This window comes from Siphateles boraxobius, unplaced genomic scaffold (genome assembly GCF_051911475.1).
Source record: "Siphateles boraxobius isolate OS27281-9 unplaced genomic scaffold, OSU_SipBor_1 7, whole genome shotgun sequence".
Taxonomy (NCBI): Eukaryota; Metazoa; Chordata; class Actinopteri; order Cypriniformes; family Leuciscidae; genus Siphateles; species Siphateles boraxobius.
Genome location: NW_027509197.1, coordinates 2990639 through 3011082, shown reverse-complemented (window position 1 = coordinate 3011082; position 20444 = coordinate 2990639). Strand labels below are relative to the sequence as shown.

General features: G+C 40.8%; 1 protein-coding gene across 4 annotated transcripts in view; it reads right to left on the bottom strand.

The window, feature by feature from the left end:
- Positions 1 to 20444, bottom strand: part of galnt13 (polypeptide N-acetylgalactosaminyltransferase 13) — a 129679-nt gene that overhangs the window by 69665 nt on the left and 39570 nt on the right. For all 4 annotated transcript variants that reach the window (XM_077215254.1, XM_077215253.1, XM_077215252.1 and 1 more), the window contains exons 5-8: positions 16693 to 16900; positions 12662 to 12832; positions 2630 to 2747; positions 2267 to 2447 (exon numbers count right to left, since the gene is read on the bottom strand). In XM_077215254.1, the coding sequence (XP_077071369.1) occupies positions 2267 to 2447; positions 2630 to 2747; positions 12662 to 12832; positions 16693 to 16900 (678 nt within the window). The remainder of the gene's footprint in view (positions 1 to 2266; positions 2448 to 2629; positions 2748 to 12661; positions 12833 to 16692; positions 16901 to 20444) is intronic.

The following is a 20444-nucleotide window of genomic DNA, read 5'->3' as shown; positions in this document are numbered from 1 at the left end:
GCTTTGGGAAACTCACCCCAGACCAGCAAACCGCCAAAGCTTCTGATTTTATAGAGTTGGTCACGCTTGCTAATGATCAATTAATCAAAGTCATTTGATAAGCAGTGCCTGATTAATACGTACCCTCTTAATTCCTTTGGAAGCAGTAAGAGTGTACTTAGTTTGTCACACATTGCGTTTCCATTTGGGCCAAGTTTTTGTTAAATAAACCATGCCATGGTGTAATATGTCATGTGTTGATGAGGATGTATTTACCTAATTGTAAGACCTGCCAAGGACCAGATGATTTTTTATGTTGTCTTGATACGTAAAACCATAGAATTGTATAAGTAATTATGAAATTAAATAAAAAATATGTACTTAAATCCCACTTAAGTGGGTCAAAAAGCACTTTTAAGTAAATCTAATTGCATTTAATATATATTTAAACTATAATCTTTTTTTTTTTATTATTAATTGTAAATAACATTCAATTAAGAGTCCGAAATTACTGAATTACATTCAGTTTTATCTTATCAAATGTATTACTTCCGTAATAAGTACTCTTTTTAAAACTATGTTACTAAGTGTACTTATTTTTCACAAGGGTCTTTAAGAAGTAAACTTGTGCTAGTGGGCAAGAGGAAGAAAACGGTACAAGGAAATGGAAAGAGGAAGTGTGGTGAAGGAATTGCATTTGAAGAAATTTAGTCTGCTACAATTCCCTACTGTCTGTGTAAGCTTGAGGAGAGCTGTGTTTGTGCCAGGATATAGAAAGCAAATAAAAGACCACAACAATGGCCCAGGAGGGTGAACGATAAGATAATTGGTGTCTTTTACAACAACCATGACCACATGTGCAAATCGCTTCTTATAGAAACCATCTCTGTAAAGACAGCCATACCTTATGGTGACACTAATAAAGACCTGTGAGAACACGCTTACTGCTTCATAAAAAAACTGGCTAAATAGAATTGTGGCATCATCTTACTTTCACTTTTACTTTTAGTTGTGTTAGAAAGTAGTAGAAACAGCAACCATTATCAAAGACTACCAAAGATAGGGTGACCAGACGTCCCGTTTTTCCCGGGACAGCCCCGTATTTCCACTCTAATTTTAGTGTCCCGACTTATTCTGAAAAAATCATGTTTTGTCCCTTATTTCATCGTTAATATATATATATATATTTTTTTTTTATATAATAGGTTTCGTTTCCGAAAGGCTAAGTGAATATATATGTTACGTTCAAACCGTGTAGCGCGCGCATGACAGAGAGGGAGAGACCTTTTGTGTGTGCTAGTGTGCCTAATGAAGCGCATGTAAGACGCATTAATAGAGGGAATGCATTAACGTCACTTTCCCGCCGGAACACGCCCCCTCAGCCGGACTGAGTGGCAGAAGAGCAGCTGCGTGACTGGATTTAATAGGGGAAACTGCGAAAACGCGAGTAAAACAAACTATTATCAGTTTAAACTAAAGATTGGACTCAATATAGTGTTCCTTACAACTTACTAAAGATCCAGTGATCCATGGATATTAACATGCAGCCAGGAATCGTGTTTCCTGACATTTATATGTGCCTGATTTCGACACCAGGGAAATACATACAGCAAATTTGCCTGTGAATGCTTTATATAAATACAAAATAGGCAGGTCTAAATCCAGGTGATCACTTATCAATGTTATATATATCATCATATCGTCTAGAGACTTAAAACTTGTATAGTTTTTTGTCAGTGTTTATTTAAAAATGTCAAATTATACAGAATATACAGTGGTAAATATTTGATTGATGAGTTGTCACTGCAATATATAACAATACAATATATAGAGAATGATTTTACCACTAAATTCAGCATATTGACACAAAAAGGATAACTGCAAATCCACCTTTCGCTGCCTGGAGTCCAGTTGTTTCTATGAATTGTAGCGATCTATTTGCTTCTCTGTTCTGTAGCTTTAGGTAGTCTGTAAAAATATTCCTCATATTTCTTGTCAAATCTAGTTGTACAGTCAGTCTCAAAGCTCTTTCCCGTTTTAGACGCGTTTTGTGTGTTTTTCCGCAGCATTCACACTGAAAACCAATGCTGCCGCTCAGTCTTTTTGCCACTTGTGGGCGTAACTACAGTCACTCCGGCCAACGGTGACGTCACGTGCATTCCCTCTATACGCATGCGTTCTGTATCTGTCCCGTATTCCACTCCGAGAAATCTGGTCACCCTAACCAAAGATAATGCGATGGTCCATCTCAGTGAAGTGTATTTAAAGATTTCCTGAAGAGTATTACCTGGTGAGATGATGTAGAAAAAATCTTTGAACTCGTCCATCCAGACTTCAGCCAGTCGTCTGTTGTTCTTGTTGATCACCTGACCAGTTCCACCAGGGAAGCTGTATGGTGTGGCCTTCCGGAATACATGCCCTACATGAGAACATGTAACTATCTCTAGAGATCCTCCACACTGCCAGATCTATTTTCACACATACAAAAGGAATGAAATCAGAATGGTTTTAAAAATTGGTTACATACAATAACAGTAAAAAGAGCATTACGAAGTGTATTTATGAACACGGATATGGCATACCAGGACATTATGATTATGTGAGACATCTATGACCCTTGCTGGTGTTCTTTTTAATATATTAAACTTACCCTAAAAGACATTTCAAGATTTTCCCCTCCCCATATGTCCATTCCTGAGTCATAAGTGCCGATCTCTTCAAAATAAGTTTGGTCAATTGAGAACAGACCTCCTGCCATCGTGGGAGTTCTGTGGAAAAGATTTAAACCAAAAAGCATAAAAAAAAAAAAAAATCTGACAGTGTTTATATGTACAATGACAATAGCTAGGTTAAGTGATGTGAAGCCTTGTATACTGTGTAAACAATATAGAGCCCAGCGCAAGGTCTAAAAGGGTTTTCCCTATTATCTCAATGAGAATCTGGATCTGCTCATGCGCAAGGTAAAAGCGCAAGCAGACCATCTACGGGAAAAGCCAGATTCTACCATATATTTAGGTACACAATATACATCTTTTACAGTGCAATCCTTGTATTTTTAATATATGGCTAGTTTTTGTGCTGCTACGCGTCCCTGTGTGTGTAATAAGCAGAGTGAATACACGTAGTGGACCCGCCTATAGACGCACATTAAACACTTTAAATAACAAAAAAAAATACTGGGCCATTCATTGACCAGGTTTCAGTTGGAGTCGGAAAGACGCAGACGCAGTCTATTTCAGTTGCCTCAAAATAGCAACGCGCCAACAATGCTCCTGAACACACCTTGTTTTCAGACCAGCACGCCATGGACGCACAAATGGGCGTAAATGCATTTGCTGTTTAAACAACATGGTGCAGGGCGTGAAAATGAAATGCGTCAGGCTAAAACAAGCACTGTCACGCCTGGCGCCGAGTGTATGATAGGGCCCTATATGTTGTTATATTTTAGTTGCGTTTGTGAGTTAATAAAAATGTAGCTGGTTGTGTAAAATATGCAAATAGAATCAATATATTTATTGACATTCTGAATCTAATCATTTCACGGTATGGTTTGTGGTATCGGCAAATGCTGTATCGTTGACTAAGAGAATCGATGTCGGACTGTATCGCGATGAAACATTTAATATAATTTTTTTCACTGACAACTGTTCGTTTTGCATAACAGATTTGATAGAATATTGAAATTTAAAGACAATGCAGTTTAAAACCTTTCTTAAGCAAAAACATTGTTTTTTTTTTCACTGGTCAATTCTGAGATTTTGGGATATTTGTCTTCAATAACATGTCTTCTTTCAGACTTGTGGTGAAAAAAAGCCCGAAATACACATTTAGGTCTTTATTTTACTACACGTTGTCCGTTTGCGTCTGTAGATTTCGCCTAAATTCATCAAAAGTTGGCGTTCTAGATCATCCCGCTGCTCCGCGAGCACTGCCGGCACCCTGTCATACACCGTTAGAAAGCTTTTTCTCTCCTGTACAATGCTGTCGGATCCAAATATGGTAATATCCTTTTTATCAGCAACCAATCGTTAAAGTGAAAGGGGGGATTTAACTCTAAATGCACAAGCTCGTTCTACAATATAAATCTTTAAAGGCCGTTTTCTCAAGATGACTTTTCTCTCATACTCCAAGTCCGAAATCTCCAGTTCAGGAGCACCTATATACACCAAACTTTCCAGTCTTGTACCTAGTTATATTATGAAGATATTTACTGAGGGATTTGTAAATATATTGTTCCTAGCCTGATTTATATAACATTTTATTCCAAAAAACATGGCGAAAATCAGTTTTTTAAGGCTATTGACAGTATATTCTGATTTACAGGATAACAAAAGTCGATATCCATAAATCCCTCTGTATTTTTCCCATATAATATGTGAACACAATGAAAAAATAATTTTGAACCTGACTTTGTCCAATACTCAGATTTGGTTTTTTACAATATATGCAAATTAGCACATATTTAATTATATATATATTATAATGCCTAATTTGCATATTTAAACATTAAATTACAGAAAACTTGTAATACATTTTTTTCTCATCTTAATGTAGGTAATTAACTGGGAAAGTTCCATGGTGATATCTGCTAGTTAAAAGTTTTACCCTATTCACCTTTAGAGTCTCGCATTAAATTCTAAAGTTAATAAAATAAATACATAGTTCAATCATGGAACTCTACCGAGCAGTTAATTGGTTTTCTTAAAGGGGCATTCGGCAACTCTAGCTATTTCTTCGCTAATTTTCACTTTTGTTGTCGCATGTTTTCTCAACGAGCTCGCCCTACAGCTGTGAGGCGTATATTTCACAACAATGTCGTAAAAAAACTCACTTGCGGCACCCTCCTCCCCCTCTCTACCGCTGCTCATGTGCATTTGTTATTACCGGAGCCGGCCAAATTTATCGTGTGGAGCTATCGAGTGGAGTATACCGAGATGGGTAATACGTCATACACATTGATGTGTGCGTTTATGTCGAATTGCCGTAAAGCAGTTTGTGTTTCTCGCTCGTTCTCGCTTAGCAGGAGACTTCCTATTTCCAACTTACCGGGACGTTAGTCTCCATGTTGCAAGGTTGGTTTTCCGCCTGGGAACACTGGGGGTAGCGGGGAAAGTCACCATTCTCACCAGAACAGGTTATTTAACCATCCAAATGATTTTTAAACGGTTTTATTAAGTTGAAATAGTTGCTGAATGCCCCTTTAAAGCCGACTGCTTTGACCAATAGATCTGTTTGTTCTATCTACATAGCCTATTTATTTCGGCTCAACTCAGTGCAGTACACCATGGGAATTTCCCAAGCCCTCCAGTTTCCCCAGCATCACCTGCCTAGATCTGCTAGAGTTCTCCCTACTTTTCTTGCAGCAGCTCGCTTTCTATTAAAGTCCCCCAGTGTAGAAATTCAAGCTTTTAATGTTTTTTAAATGTCTATGTGTTTTTTTTTAATATGCTTTAAGACAAACCATGTGCAAATTCATGTCAACACCATTGCTGAGTATTTTTTTCTTAAAACTGCAGTGAACCAAAGACAGTCTCAAAAATGTGATTTGAAATCGCTGATGTTTCTGACGTCAAAAACTACCTTGTAACCAATCAGGTGAACATATGACCGTCAACTAATGGATCTCCAAGCTGGTGTGAGTGAGTTGGGGCGAGGCTAATTTGCATATTCATCAAACCACATATACTAAATGAGGCAAGGGTAGAGTTACATTCAAGCTATGTTAAGGCATGACAAGTTTTTTTAAAGGAAAAAACGTTTAAAAATGTTATTTTGGTTTTCAAAGGTGAGTTTTAGTGATAAAATGATTGACTTTAACCGCATTTACACTGAAGAAAATTATAAACCCAACACTTTTGTTTTTGCCCCCATTTTTCATGAGCTGAACTCAAAGATCTAAGACTTTTTCTATGTACACAAAAGAGCTATTTCTCTCAAATATTGTTCACAAATCTGTCTAAATCTGTGTTAGTGAGCACTTCTCCTTTGCCGAGATAATCCATCCACCTCACAGGTGTGGCATATCAAGATGCTGATTAGACAGCATGAGTATTGCATAGGTGTGCCTTAGGCTGGCCACAATAAAAGGCCACTCTAAAATATGCAGTTTTAACTGTATTGGTCTGGGGGGGTCCAAAAACCAGTCAGTATCTGGTTTGACCACCATTTGCCTCACGCAATGCAGCACATCTCCTTTGCATAGAGTTGATCAGGTTGTTGATTGTGGCCTGTGGAATGTTGGTCCACTCCTCTTAAATCGCTGTGCGAAGTTGCTGGATATTGGCAGGACCTGGAACACGCTGTCGCATACGCCGATCCAGAGCATCCCAAACATACTCAATGGGTGACATGTCCGGTGAGTATGCTGGCCATGCAAGAACTGGGATGTTTTCAGCTTCCAGGAATTGTGTACAGATCCTTGCATCATGGGGCCGTGCATTTTCATGCTGCAACATGAGGTGATGGTCGTGGATGAATGGCACAACAATTGGCCTCAGTGTCTCGTTATGGTAATTCTAATTCAAAATGCAATCAATAAAATTCACCTGTCTTCGTTGTCCATAACAACGTTGACATCAGCAAACTACTCACCCACCACGACGCCATACACGCTATCTGCCATCTGCCCTGTACAGTGAAAACCGGGATTCATCCGTGAAGAGAGCACCTCTCCAAAGTGCCAGACACCATCGAATGTGAGCATTTGCCCACTCAAGTCGGTTACGACGACAAACTGAAGTCAGGTCGAGACCCCGATGAGGACGATGAGCATGCAGATGAGCTTCCCTGAGACGGTTTCTGACAGTTTGTGCAGAAATGATTTGGTTATGCAAACCGATTGTTGCAGCAGCTGTCCGGGTGGCTGGTCTCAGACGATCTTGGAGGTGAAGATGTTGGATGTAGAGGTCCTGGGCTGGTGTGGTTACACATGGTCTGCGGTTGTGAGGCTGGTTGGATGTACTGCCAAATTCTCTGAAACACCTTTGGAGACGACTTATGGAAGAGAAATGAACATTCAATTCACGGGCAACAGCTCTGGTGGACAATCCTGCAGTCAGCATGCCAATTGCACGCTCCCTCAAAACTTGCGACATCTGTGTAACACATGTGCACACATGTGCAATAATCATGCTGTCTAATCAGCATCTTGATATACCACACCTGTGAGGTGGATGGATTATCTTGGCAAAGGAGAAGTGCTCAATAACACAGATATAGACAAATTTGTGAACAATATTTGAGAGAAATAGGCCTTTTGTGTACATAAAAAAAGTCTTAGATCTTTGAGTTCAACTTAGGGCTGCTCGATTATGGAAAAAAACATAATCACGATTATTTTGGTCAGTATTGAAATCACGATTATGTAACACGATTATTTCACATGACTTTGGGAACGTGTTGCATTTATTAAAAGACACCTTTCAACAACTCTTAAAAAAAATCTAAATTTGAACATTTATTGTACTTTTTGAACTATTAAACAGACATGCAAACTCACAAGTGGTGAAAAAGGTGACCTGTTTACAAAGTAATTTGTTGTAGGGGGTCACCAGGGCATTATTTACCTTAATAAAGGACAATTTATTAAACCTTACTAAATATGTTTTATGTCAAATTCTTACATTTGATCAAATTCAGTTCCCTTTCAAGTGAACTCGAGCTGCGTCAAGCTGTGGGAACGCCTCTGCGTGTGTGCGTCATGTAGCACGTATGGAATCAGTCCAATGGAGAGACGGAACGTCATAGGCGGGTGACGTCATTGACCAGGAAACTATAAAGCACTCCCAAAACACAAGCGCGACAGCTTCTTTGCCTTCAGTAAGCGCTATATGTGGATCTGTCTCAAGTGTTTTTGTCTGTCACTAAGCAGGAGTTTCACTATTTCAAAAAACTATATATATATACTGTATATAGGAGAGTGGTTCGGTTCGCGATCCCCGCGGATCGGGTCCCGCTTATGCCGAGGCTGAGCGGCGACGTCATTCGTGGGGATCGCAGATGGATCTAACAGCGGGGCTTGAGACGGGCTCTGCCCTATCTCAGCCCTTACCTGTTAGACCCAGTGCCTCAGTCTCGGGTTCGGAAGCACGCTCTGCGGTTTCTTCCACCCGAACTGAGGCCCCAGTACTGCAACTATCCAGTTCTGAGGATCTGGATGTTGTTAGTCTGGATGCGGGAGATGTCGATGATTCGCCATCTCGCTCTGCCGAAAGTGAGGAGCTTATGGAGGTGCTCACTCGTGCTGTTTTCTAAATTAAGCATCGAGTGGCCAGCAGTCTAGGCAGAGTCTAGAGAAAAATCTAAATTAGATGAAAGATTTTTGCCTTCCCTTTCTCAACCTCCACGCCGGTGCTTGCCCTTCTTCCCTGATCTCCACACAGAGGTTTCGAGATCGTGGAAAAAGCCGGTCTCTTATCGTGTTTTTAGCCCTCAAACTTCCACTTATTCAAACATTGTGGGGGCTAAATCTCATGGTTATGGGGAGATGCCCAAAGCAGAAGAGGCGCTTGCTAGTCATCTTTCTGCTGAAGCTGCATCTTCTTTTAAAGCACCACTTTTACCCTCTAAGCCTCTTAGAAGTACATCAGCTTTAGTGGGTAAGGCGTATTCGGCGGCTGGTCAAGGCTCGGCGTGCCTGCACACGATGTCCATCTTGCAGGCATACCAGGCTGACTTATTAAAGGATGTGAGTGACACTCAAGAGGTCAGCACTGACGTAGCTCGCGAACTGCGTCAGGCTGCAGATTTATCTCTGCGCGCCACCAAGGAGTCGGCCAAGCTAATGGGCCGTACTATGGCAGCCCTGGTGGCCGCAGAGAGGCATCTATGGTTAAATCTCTCTGGTATGAAAGAAAAAGACAAAGCTTTTCTTTTGGACGCTCCGCTCTCTCCTCATGGTCTTTTTGGTGATTCTGTAAATACTGTCATAGACAGATTTCAGGAAGAGAAGAAACAGTCGGCAGCGTTTCAGAAATGTATGCCTCTTAAAATTCATGTCCCCGGTACTGCTGGGCGGGAGCAGTCCAGGCCGTCAGTCAGCTCCGCCTGTTGAATCGCTCGGTAGGGAAGCTAAAATTCAAGATGCTCACTATCAAGCAGATCGTGTCACAAATCAGATCCGAGGACTGGTTTGTCACGATAGATCTGAAGGACGCGTACTTCCATATTTCCATCCTTCCACAACACAGGAAGTTCCTGAGGTTCGCCTTCGGGGGCGAGGCGTACCAGTACAAGGTTCTTCCATTTGGCCTAGCTTTATCTCCCCGCACTTTCACGAAATGCATGGATGCAGCTTTAGCGCCCCTGAGGTTTCAGGGCATTCGTATCCTCAATTACATCGACGATTGGTTGATTTTAGCTCAGACTGAGCAGATGGCGGTTCAGCATCGAGATGTTGTTCTCGCTCATATGAGAAAGTTGGGGTTGAGGCTGAACGCAAAGAAAAGTGTATTATCTCCTTCTCAGAAGACCACTTTTCTGGGTGTCGTTTGGGATTCGATCTCGATGCGGGCGCGACTTTCTCCGACCCGCATCGCTTCGATTCTTTCAGCTATGAAACAAGTAAAGCTAGGCCAGCTACTCACTGTAAAACAGTTTCAGAGACTGTTGGGTCTGATGGCAGCAGCGTCCAACGTTATACCTTGCGGCCTGTTGTACATAAAACCACTGCAGTGGTGGCTCCGGACCAAGGGATTCTCCACGAGGTGGTGGAAACTTTTCACTGCTTGGTGTGCAAAACACTGGCAGGACCCAGTTAACAGCCCAGTGGGTGCAGTGCTGGAGTTTCTGCAGGAGCATTTCTCTGCAGGGTTATCCCCCTCCACACTAAAGGTGTATGTGTCGGCACTAGCTGCTTTCCATGTCCCTTTCAGTGGAGTTTCTCTTGGGAGACACCCACTTATAACTCGCTTCCTTCGTGGCACTTTGAGGCTGAGGCCTGCAGTTCGTACGAGGGTGCCGACTTGGGATTTGGCCATTGTACTAGAGGGCCTTTCTTTGGCCCCCTTTGAACCTATTGAGGAAGTTTCTGAGAAATTTCTCACTTACAAAACTCTTTTTCTGCTTGCAATCTCCTCACTTAAGAGAATCGGAGATTTGCAGGCCCTGTCGGTTGCACCCTCGTGCCTGGAGTTTTCGCCTGGTATGGTTAAGGCTTTCCTATACCCTAGACCAGGTTATGTCCCTAAGGTCCCTACTAATGCTGTTAGACCTACAGTGCTGCAGGCTTTCTATCCTCCTCCTTTTGTGTCATCAGATCAGGAGAAACTTAACCTTCTCTGCCCGGTTAGGGCGTTAGATGCTTACGTCCACAGAGCTGCCCTGTGGAGGAAATCAGAACAGTTATTTGTGTGCTTTGGACCACCCAGGAAAGGGTGTCCCGCGTCTAAACAGAGAATGACCAAGGAGGTGGTTGAGGCCATCTCACTTGCTAATGAGTCGGCTGGTCAGCCTTCACCTTTGGCTGTACGAGCCCACTCTACTAGGAGTGTGGCTGCTTCTAAAGCATTGTTGTCAGGAGTATCGCTAAGTGATGTTTGTGATGCGGCTGGGTGGTCCTCAACGCATACATTTGTTAAGTTCTATGAATTGGACTTAAGTTCCACTCCTGGGGCGCAGGTGCTCTCGTCCTCTGTGCGCTAGTTCCCACATGACGGTCATTTGCTCCTATGGCGACGTGGGTATTGGCATTCCCACAGCTTGACGCAGCTCGAGTTCCCTTGAAAGGGAACGTCTCGGTTACGTATGTAACCCTAGTTCCCTGATAGGGAACAAGACGCTGCGACGTTTTGCCATACTCCCAGCATGCCCGTTAGCGCTTCCTTCAGGTCTATCAGAAGCTGTCGCGCTTGTGTTTTGGGAGTGCTTTATAGTTCCCTGGTCGATGACGTCACCCACCTATGACGTTCCGTCCCTCCATTGGACTGATTCCATACGTGCTTCATGACGCACACACGCAGAGGCGTTCCCACAGCTTGACGCAGCGTCTCGTTCCCTATCAGGGAACTAGGGTTACATACGTAACCGAGACGTTTTAATAAAAAGGACTGTTATCCATTAAATTCATTTACACTGCAAAATGACAACTGTAAAAATATTATGAGATTAATGTTTAAACAAGTAATGAAATAAAAAATAAAATCAATGATACCTTTAAACAATAAATCAATAGGTGGCGACAAGTGTTAATGAAACTGAATAATGAATCATTCAGTAACAAAACACAGCGCTTAGTGTTGCTTTTCTTTTGTAACTATTTCCGTCGGTGAAATAGAACAAAACCAGTCAATACTGTGTCTAAAATGTAAGTTACTACATATAAACTAGGCTACTTGTTTATTAAACTATAATTCAATGTAACATTTGCAATTGTGATATTATAGAACAGCTCTTAGTCGTTTTATGTTACTTAACTATATCATATATTATAAATAAAAAAAACTCAACATTTCTACCTCAGTATGTTTCTTCTGTGAGTTTTTTGTGTGAGTTGTTAGCCTGATTTGTTTTGATTTCTCCTCTAATGTCTCTCTCACAAATAGACAGCGTAGCTTCCAGAAACTATCCATTACCGATCTCTGTTTACACTGACTGTTTAAGATCAAAACCATCTCGCGTTTCGATCGGGCGGGCAAGTAAAACTCTCTTTCACTTGTAACTTAAAAATCCCCTTTTCCCGTACAAGTGTTAATGCCGCTCCCTGTGTTCATTCTCGATTTGTTTCGTGCTGTAAAGCGGAATAGATGATCAGGTCATGTGCGCTCGCGCTGCCGTTCGCCTGAACTGAGGCGCTACAGTGATCGAGCAGAAAGAGATCGCGACAGCTAGAGAGACGTCTTTGGTCTCACTCCAGTCTATATTAAATTAGCCAATTGTTATTGTGAAGTTTATTGTGCTTGCAATTTATGACTGTATAGACTGAGAGAGTTTATGGCTTTGGGAGGGACGGATGTGCGTGTGCGCGAGTCATTCAGAACACAAGACAAAATAAGAGTGTTCTTGCAAAACAGAACATGGCAAAATAATCGTTTTACTCGATTGTACTATTTTGGAGATCGTTTGGAGCCAAAATCAAAATTGAAATTGAAATTCGATTAATTGCACAGCCCTAGTTCAACTCGTGAAAAATGGGGCAAAAACAAAAGTGTTGCGTTTATAATTTTGTTAAGTGTATGTACATGTTACTGCAGTAGCCTTCAATCATGCAGAAGAAGCAGCGTAGCAGATCTAGTTCTCCAAGACTAAGCCAATGTTCATTTAATTCTTATCAATAAATGCTGTTTAAATCTATTCCGTGAGTTGTCATTATTGACCTGGTAAAAAGAGTTAACAATATCAGATTTGAGTTTTACATCTTACTTGGTTAATTAAAAATCGGCAGTCCTGCAGTGACAGGCACTAAACCATTGTGCCACCTACATTACATGCTGTCAGCTCAATTAACCAAGAAGTATCAGCTATTATGTGAAGGTTTCGAAATATGTGGAATTAAGGCTGGGTGTCTTTATGAACCTGTTGTTATAAATTCTGTTTGTTTGAAAGAAACAATATAGCACAGAACATTTGTATATATATATATATATATATATATATATATATCAGTGCCATTTGTGTACAATTAACAAGATACCAAACTTAAATCATTTTATAAATGTATCGTATAATTCAAAGGAAATTGTATTACCTAACAGGAAGGGTCCGGTCCCCCTTGCGCCGGTCCATCTCTCTCTGAGGAACTGGATACCATCTGAAGTTGAGTTTCCAGTTGAATCCCCCGTAGGTCATATCTGAGCCGGCCATATACTCAAATGTCTCATCACTGATGACATCAATGATAGGGCAGACCACAGCCCTCCTATAATGTCAAACACAAATAACCCATTCACCTGCATCAGGGTGTCAACAAGTTTCTATTTTTTAATATATAAAATTTCAGTCATATACCAATCACTGATGATGATAAACAAGACATTTAAAAGCTAAAAAACATAAGCCAAATTCATGGACACACCCCTAATCATGGTCATATTTTTAACACTTCCTTTTCACTAAGTTCAACAAACTTAAAATTAAATCGTCTGATATTGTTATTATGTCAGCCCAGCAGTAAGTTAACTTCTGTAGGCAACAAGAGACTCTATAATATTATGGCTTTTGCAGCATGGAAGAACATTCTTTTGTAGTGGAACACTGTGAAAGGCTAGCAAAAACGTCTCGGTTACGTATGTTAACCCTCGTTACCCAAGGAGGGAACTGATACATATGTCTGGACTGACGAATGGGGATCGCTTGCGAGAGCCTATATACTTTGAGTGTAACTACACGAGCCAATGCACATTGGCATGCGATAATTGTGCCTCGCATCCTTGTTTTTCTGCTTAGGAGCAGGACCCCTGACTCGACCGTATAGGTGAAGCTCAGCAACTGTGGCGAGGGGACTTATGTCTCCGCTTCCTCCTCGGGGAACGGGGAACCATACATAACCGAGACGTTCCCCTTCATCAGTTACTACGAGTAAGTCTAGACTGATGAATGGGAATATCTACCAAAACGCCACATCTGCTGGCCCTTCCAGCTTGAGCCTCCTGGCCTGACCGCAGTGTTTGGGAGAAGTAGGAGCTCTAAGCAGAGAAGGTCAGTTACTGCGGTTCCGCAAGACCCACTCAATGTGACTTATTGGATAACGCTGGGAAAGCGTGCCCTTGGGGAAGGGAACGCTGCGGAAGCCACATCCTACCCCGGAGGGAGGCACTGTGACGGATACACATATGGACTAGCCAAGCAGGGTAGTACAACATAAGGCAGTCTCTGGGGTGGTTCCAGCCTAGATATAGGGGGAAGGAACACCAGTAGAGACGACAGAGGGAAAGACACGGGCTTGTCCGCAGAGGAGCTGATCGTAGAGGAATACATATATGGGGTAGCCACAGGGACCACTAACAAATCTAGCGAACGTGTTGGGTGTCGCCCAGCCCGCAGCCCTATATATATATCTGTCAGCGAGGCGCCTTGAGCCAGCGCCCAGGAGGAAGCAACACTTCTAGTTGAGTGTGCTCACAACCCAAACGGGCAAGGCGCGCCTTGGGCTTTGTATTTAGTTATTTAAAATCTCAATAGTTAGACTTATAATTTTTTTTTTTTTTTAATAAGGAATTGTCAAAGCTCAGGCTTGTCATGTATTTGGCTTTTTATTCTTGGATAAGAATTGTGAAGACCCCCATACTGAGATATAATTTAATTTTCACATTAAATGAAATTGTGGAAAAAGCATTTTCTGACTTTAATCCGATTTTAGCTTTTCTTGTGCTTAGAATTGACCACCATTGAGAAAATGAAACAAATCGGCAAATACAAATCACACCGGCAGGCTGCTTTCTGTATTTTAATAGCACTAAAATTATATATACTTACAGATTGATACTCCAAATATACAATGACAAAGATAACTGATGGATCCTTTATGGTAATACATATGATATGGTACAACTACAGTGCAATGCAAATAGAAAATATAAGATAAAGTGAGAAGTAATAGTAAACAGTTTAGTGTATAGTCAATGAAATAAACAAACGGTATACAGTAAATAAAATAGTAATGAATAGTATAATTATATAATATCATAAGTGAAATAATAAAATAATACTATACTGATAATAGCATAAAGTTTATGAATAATACTATAATAATAGAAATATAATATGAAATATCAATTACAGAATATAGACAATAAAATATAATAAGTTAAATAGTGACTAGTGAATAGTACAATAATTTAACGGCATAACTATAATAGATGGATAATCGCAAGTGGTATAATATAATAATAATAATAATAATAATAATAATAATAATAATAATAATAGCAAATACAATGTAATATCAATTGCAGAATAACATAGACAATAAAATTAAAATAGTAACTTAAATAGTGACTAGTACCTACCCGAAACGAGTAAGTTACTTGTCATAAAAGTCGGTTTTAAGAAAATATAGATGAATATTTAGCTTTCAGGAAATTTACTTTATAATATAAAATTTAATATAAGCTAAAACTATAATATAAATCATGTCAACTCATGTCTCAACTTTCACAGCTAAGTTAACTAGCAACATCGTTAGCTATTTTAGTCTGACTGACTCCGGTGGCCAACTAACGTTACTATTACTAATTATATAATGACCAAATACAGCCAGAAACAAATGTCCAGTCTTGCTTGTGAAAGGTATTTCCCCGAGATCTGTTTTCAATTGTAATGTGATTTGTACAGCCCCAAGCAGCACACGAAGCAGGCATTTTTATCAATTCCCGTTATGAGAGTTATGGGAAAGTTGCCCTCCGCAATATGGCGGCGCCGTTGACGTACGATCCAGCGGCCAATAGGGCGTCTATGTATTTATTATGTCTATGATCCTTAGCATTTGCCATTGATAGGTTCAGATGTCTTTTCTCTCGCTCTTCTAACGAGCATGCTGGTAAGGACATTTTGAAGTGTATAAAACTACGTCATCGATTTATTTCATGAGATAAACATATTTAAGTTTTATGTAAGGCTGTGATGTCATGACATTTAACGTGATTGACTGCATTTTGAGTGTTTTATCGATGCTTACTAACTTTCTCCGTTCTATATGGGCAGACTGAACGGGAGAGACGTGTATCCCAAATAATTCACTTCGCTCTGTGTATTTCTGCAGGTATGTTTGATTGTTTGTGTTATACATTGAGAAATGTTTGAAATGTGTTTAATATCAAGTTTATATGAGTTTGATACAAAAAAGTGAGGTCTGTATGCAAAATTGATGTCGTCATATTGAAATTTTTTTTTCTTTCATTTTATTTGTGTATAATCTAACTTTTGACATTTTATGCAATCTAATGAATTCACTGATATGAGTAAACGGTGAGGAAATAATATTTTTTTGTATATTATTTAATATGCCATATTACGGTGACATGTATTTTGTGGCTTACTAAATTTTGTGATTTTATTTAATTTATTTTATTATTGTCTTTGTTTTGTAACTATTAATTGAGTAAATTAAGATCTTGAGAAGCACATTTGCCATTGATGGGTTCGGATGTGCTTTCTCTCGCCCTTCTAACGAGCATGCTGACTGAAGGGGAGAGACATGTATCCCAAATGTGCTCTGTGTATTTCTGCAGGGAATAAAGCATTCTGAGACCTTTTCCATCGACATTATCTTTATTGATGAAAACAAACACAACCAGAGTAAAACTGTTACATGTACACATAAAAAACATAGTACCAGAAATATGATAGCCTACATTGGGGTCAGGGAAAATTGTCTTTACTTCAAGTTAATTTTATTAGTATACTTAAGTAAAGTTCAAGTTTATTTTAAGTATATTTTATGTATTAAGTAATACTAATATCAATGTACTAGTTGTATACTTGAAACTACTTGGGACTAAACTGGCCCACTTTTTAGTTTATAAAAGTATAACAGTTGACATGTATTTACAAATTAATGAGAGTTAGTTGACATGTAGTTGCAAAGTTGCTTTTAGTAAGTATAATGTCTAAAGTGGACTATCGAGATAAAGTGTAACCGGTAAAATAATGCAAATAACACCGGAAGCCTCGCACATCCAAGTTACACATGGCAGTGCCCACTCTTACGATAAAAATAAGGTGGAAAGAATTCAAAGTTCTAGACTCGGGAATACAGCGTTGTCTGCAGAGTACACTCACCTGTCCTCTTTGATTCGGGCCAGCAGTGGCTCTAGCCAGCCTATAGTGCACTCACAGTGGGCGTCCAGGAAGGTGATGACCTGCCCTCGCGTGGCAGCTGCACCCCTCAGCCGTGCTCGAATCAAACCGGATCGCTGTTCCATCCTCAAAATTCGGACTGGAACCTCCAGAGTTGCAACATAGTCCTCCAATTTCCTCTTTAGAAAATCTGGGAAAATAAATAAATAGTTGATGTCATGACTATGTCATGACATGAATGCTGAATTACATTTTTGAACTAAATGGACTGTATAGAAAGTACAAATCCAGAAAAATTGGGACATTCAAGAATCTGTGATTTCTAAATTATCTTTAATCTTTATTTTACTGACTAAAAAGTATTCACCAACCAACTTAAGTGTATATTGTAAATATAAACATTTAGTTATTTATGGCAGCAACACACTCTAAAAAGTTGGGAGAGAGTCATGTTTACCACTGTCACATGACCTTTCCTTTAAATTACACTTTTTAAATATTTGGGAATTGAGGATACTAATTGTTGAAGTTTTACAAGTAGAATTTTTGTCCAGTCTCACCTGATACAAGACAGCTCCATGGGGGCTATTGTGTGATTCTCCTTTTCATGAATGTGCAAGTTCCCTTTCGTTGTCACTCCGAGTTACGTCGGATGACGACGAATGGGGTTTCGCTTAGAAAGCCTATAAACTTCGAGTATTACAAAACGAGCCAATGGCAAAGAAATGCCATGGGTCTGCGGAATTTGCATAGCGTATCTCCGCCCTACCTCGTGGGTATAAAAGGAAGACGCTGGCAACATGCAGATATGTTTTTGCTTCGGAGCCAAGTTAATTATTCACTCCACAAGCCATCTCTGAACTGTCAGCTTCTTACAGACGAGCAAGATTCTCTGGTGTTGGTGTGACGGCGATCTCCCGGCGAGTGCGCACTTCCTGCTTATCTGTGCAGTGGTTTGGCAGTGAGTGTGTTTCTCCCCGGGCGCTTCAACACTCTCAGAGTTTCTTTTCTCTCACAAAAGAGCTTGCACGTGGCACGTCTTTTTAAAGATGCATCGCCCGTGCACTTCTGATTGCGGTAGGCTCGTTGCCGACTCTGATGGGCACGAGCATTGCATAGTGTGTTTTGGGCATTGATCACGCTAGAGCAGCACTCGTGGATGACTCATGTTCTCACTGCGGGTACATGACCATCGCGATAAAAAAAGTTAATTTACAATAAAAAGTTTATTTTCTGGTGTCCCGGCCAAGGCCAATGGTGTTATTAGTGTTGTAAGAATGCCCACGTCTCAGTGCCCATTCCCACAAACAGACACAGCCCGCCACAGTTCAGGGCTAGAACAAATAAAATCGACTCATGTCGATTGTGCAAACGTAGTGAATGTGCCCACGACACAGTGCCCACAATCACTACACGATACGTGTCCCACGGTTTCTGTAAAAACGAAACCAACACACATTCAGTCCACGCAAGCCGACCGTGTTTTCAGTGCAGTGAATGTGCCCGCTGTCCCGCGCCCACATTCTCTCACAGATACGCTAAACCCCATGGGGTTTGTCCCGCTCGCTCTCTCTCCACAATCTGTCATAGAGAAATCGAGCGTGACCAGGCTGCCCGCCGTGATCATCGCGCCCCCCGCCTCGCACACTTTAAACACATTGTTTATGTCTCAGCACACCAAAGCTCTGCAGCCGCCGCTGTGCCGCGGCTAGAGCCCTGCTCTCATTCTACCTCTAACTATTCACACAAATGCGTGGGCAAAGCTTCCCGGGGTATCAGAATGGGTGTTGAACACTATAAAAAGAGGCTATTCGCTACAGTTCGCTCAACGTCCCCGCCGTTACACGGCGCGTGTCGAAACCACGGTAAACAACGAAGTATCTCATCTACTTCGAGCCGAAATAGCGAAACTACTGAGCAAAGGAACCTTTATCTCATTCTCAGAGCGAAGGGGGGCTATACAGCAGATATTTCTGGTACCAAAAAAAGACGGGGGTCTCAGACCCATTCTAGATCTGCGGCAGTTGAAAAAAGCGCTTTTGAAGCGCCAGTTCAAAATGCTGACAACCAGGAAACTCCTCGCGCAAGTTCACCAGGGAGACTGGTTCATGTCAATAGATCTGAAAGACGCCTATTTCCAAATACAGATTGCGTCACGTCACAGGCGATTCTTGAGATTGGCCTTCGAGGGCCAGGCATATCAATACACAGTCATACCGTTCGGCCTGTCCCTAGCACCCCGTACATTTACGAAGTGCATGGGCCGTTCAGGGCATGCGAGTTTTGAACTACTTGGACGATTGGCTGATTCTAGATCGATCACACTCAGAGCTCATAGAACACAGGGCCACATTACTCGAGCATCTTGAGAATCTGGGTCTTACAGTCAATTGGGCGAAGAGTTCGCTGTTTCCTTGCCAGAAAATTTATTTTCTGGGAACAGTAATGGACTCGCTGTCTATGACAGCACGTCTGTCGTCGGAGCATGGACTGGACATTCAGCCGCACAAAATCCTTCCGCTCTATAGTCCCGCTCAAAAGGTTTCAGAAAATGCTGGGTCTCATGGCATAAGCATCTTCAGTACTTCAGCTGGGCCTGCTTCGTATGCGCCCACCGTTCCGCCCCGGACATGGACCTCTGGTCTGGTTCGCCTCAGGGTCGACATGAAATGCGTTTCGGCTCTGGAACCTCTAAAATAGCCGACTGGTATCAGTCAGGCGTGAGTCTGGGGACTCCCTCGAGTGTGATGGTGGTGTCCAGTGGCGTGCACGGGGGGGGGGGCGTCTCACGCCCCTGCCCCTTTTGTCTCAAAATGTATTGTGCCCTTTTCTGATAATTGTAAATAATAGTTATTATTATTATAAATATTATAATAAATGAAACACACACACACACACACCCTTGCCACTAACAATAATAATGCAAACAAATATTATTTTTAAAAAAATTGGCGGAGAAGTGGTAGGCGGAGTTTCCTTTGCAGCGCCTCATACGCATTTAACGGTTCTGGTACGCAGTGCACTACGCAGCAGTTCACGCGAGTCTCTTCAAACGAGCAGAAGGTAAAGTTTAAGCTAATACGGAAAATTACATTTATCCTATCATCACCATGCTACTCTAAAAGTTGCTGCAGGATGCGAGTCATTCTTAACTACAATAAAAGTATAACTCGTTTTCAGACGCATTCTGAGTGACAATGTCATTCGTTTTTATCCAAGGAATAAAAGTGCAAGGGGAAATACATCTAACAGTTAGTTTAACAAAATCTTAAGTCCTTGTCCAACTCTAAATTGTGAGGAACTTATATCTTGGATTTCATAGTAACGCTTTACAATAAGGTTCATTTGTTCATTACTCATGTATGAACTAATATGAACTAACCATGAGCAACACATTAGTTACTGTAGGCTATATCTTAGTTAATACTACAACTGTTAATTGTTTATTCATGTTATGTCACAGTCAGTGCATTAACTAATGATAACAAATACAACTTTGATTTTAACCTGAAATCCTGAAATTAACCAAGATTAATAAATGCTGTAGAAGTGCAGTTCATTAGCTAATGTTAACTAATGAAACCTTATTGTAAAGTGTTACTGATTCATGATAGCTAAAACTGTCTTTCATACATATAATACAAACATTAAATTTACAACATCAACAAAACTAAAAATTTATTTTCCATAATTACCTTCTTGATTCTCACTGTTTTGTTTGGTAAAGTAAATAA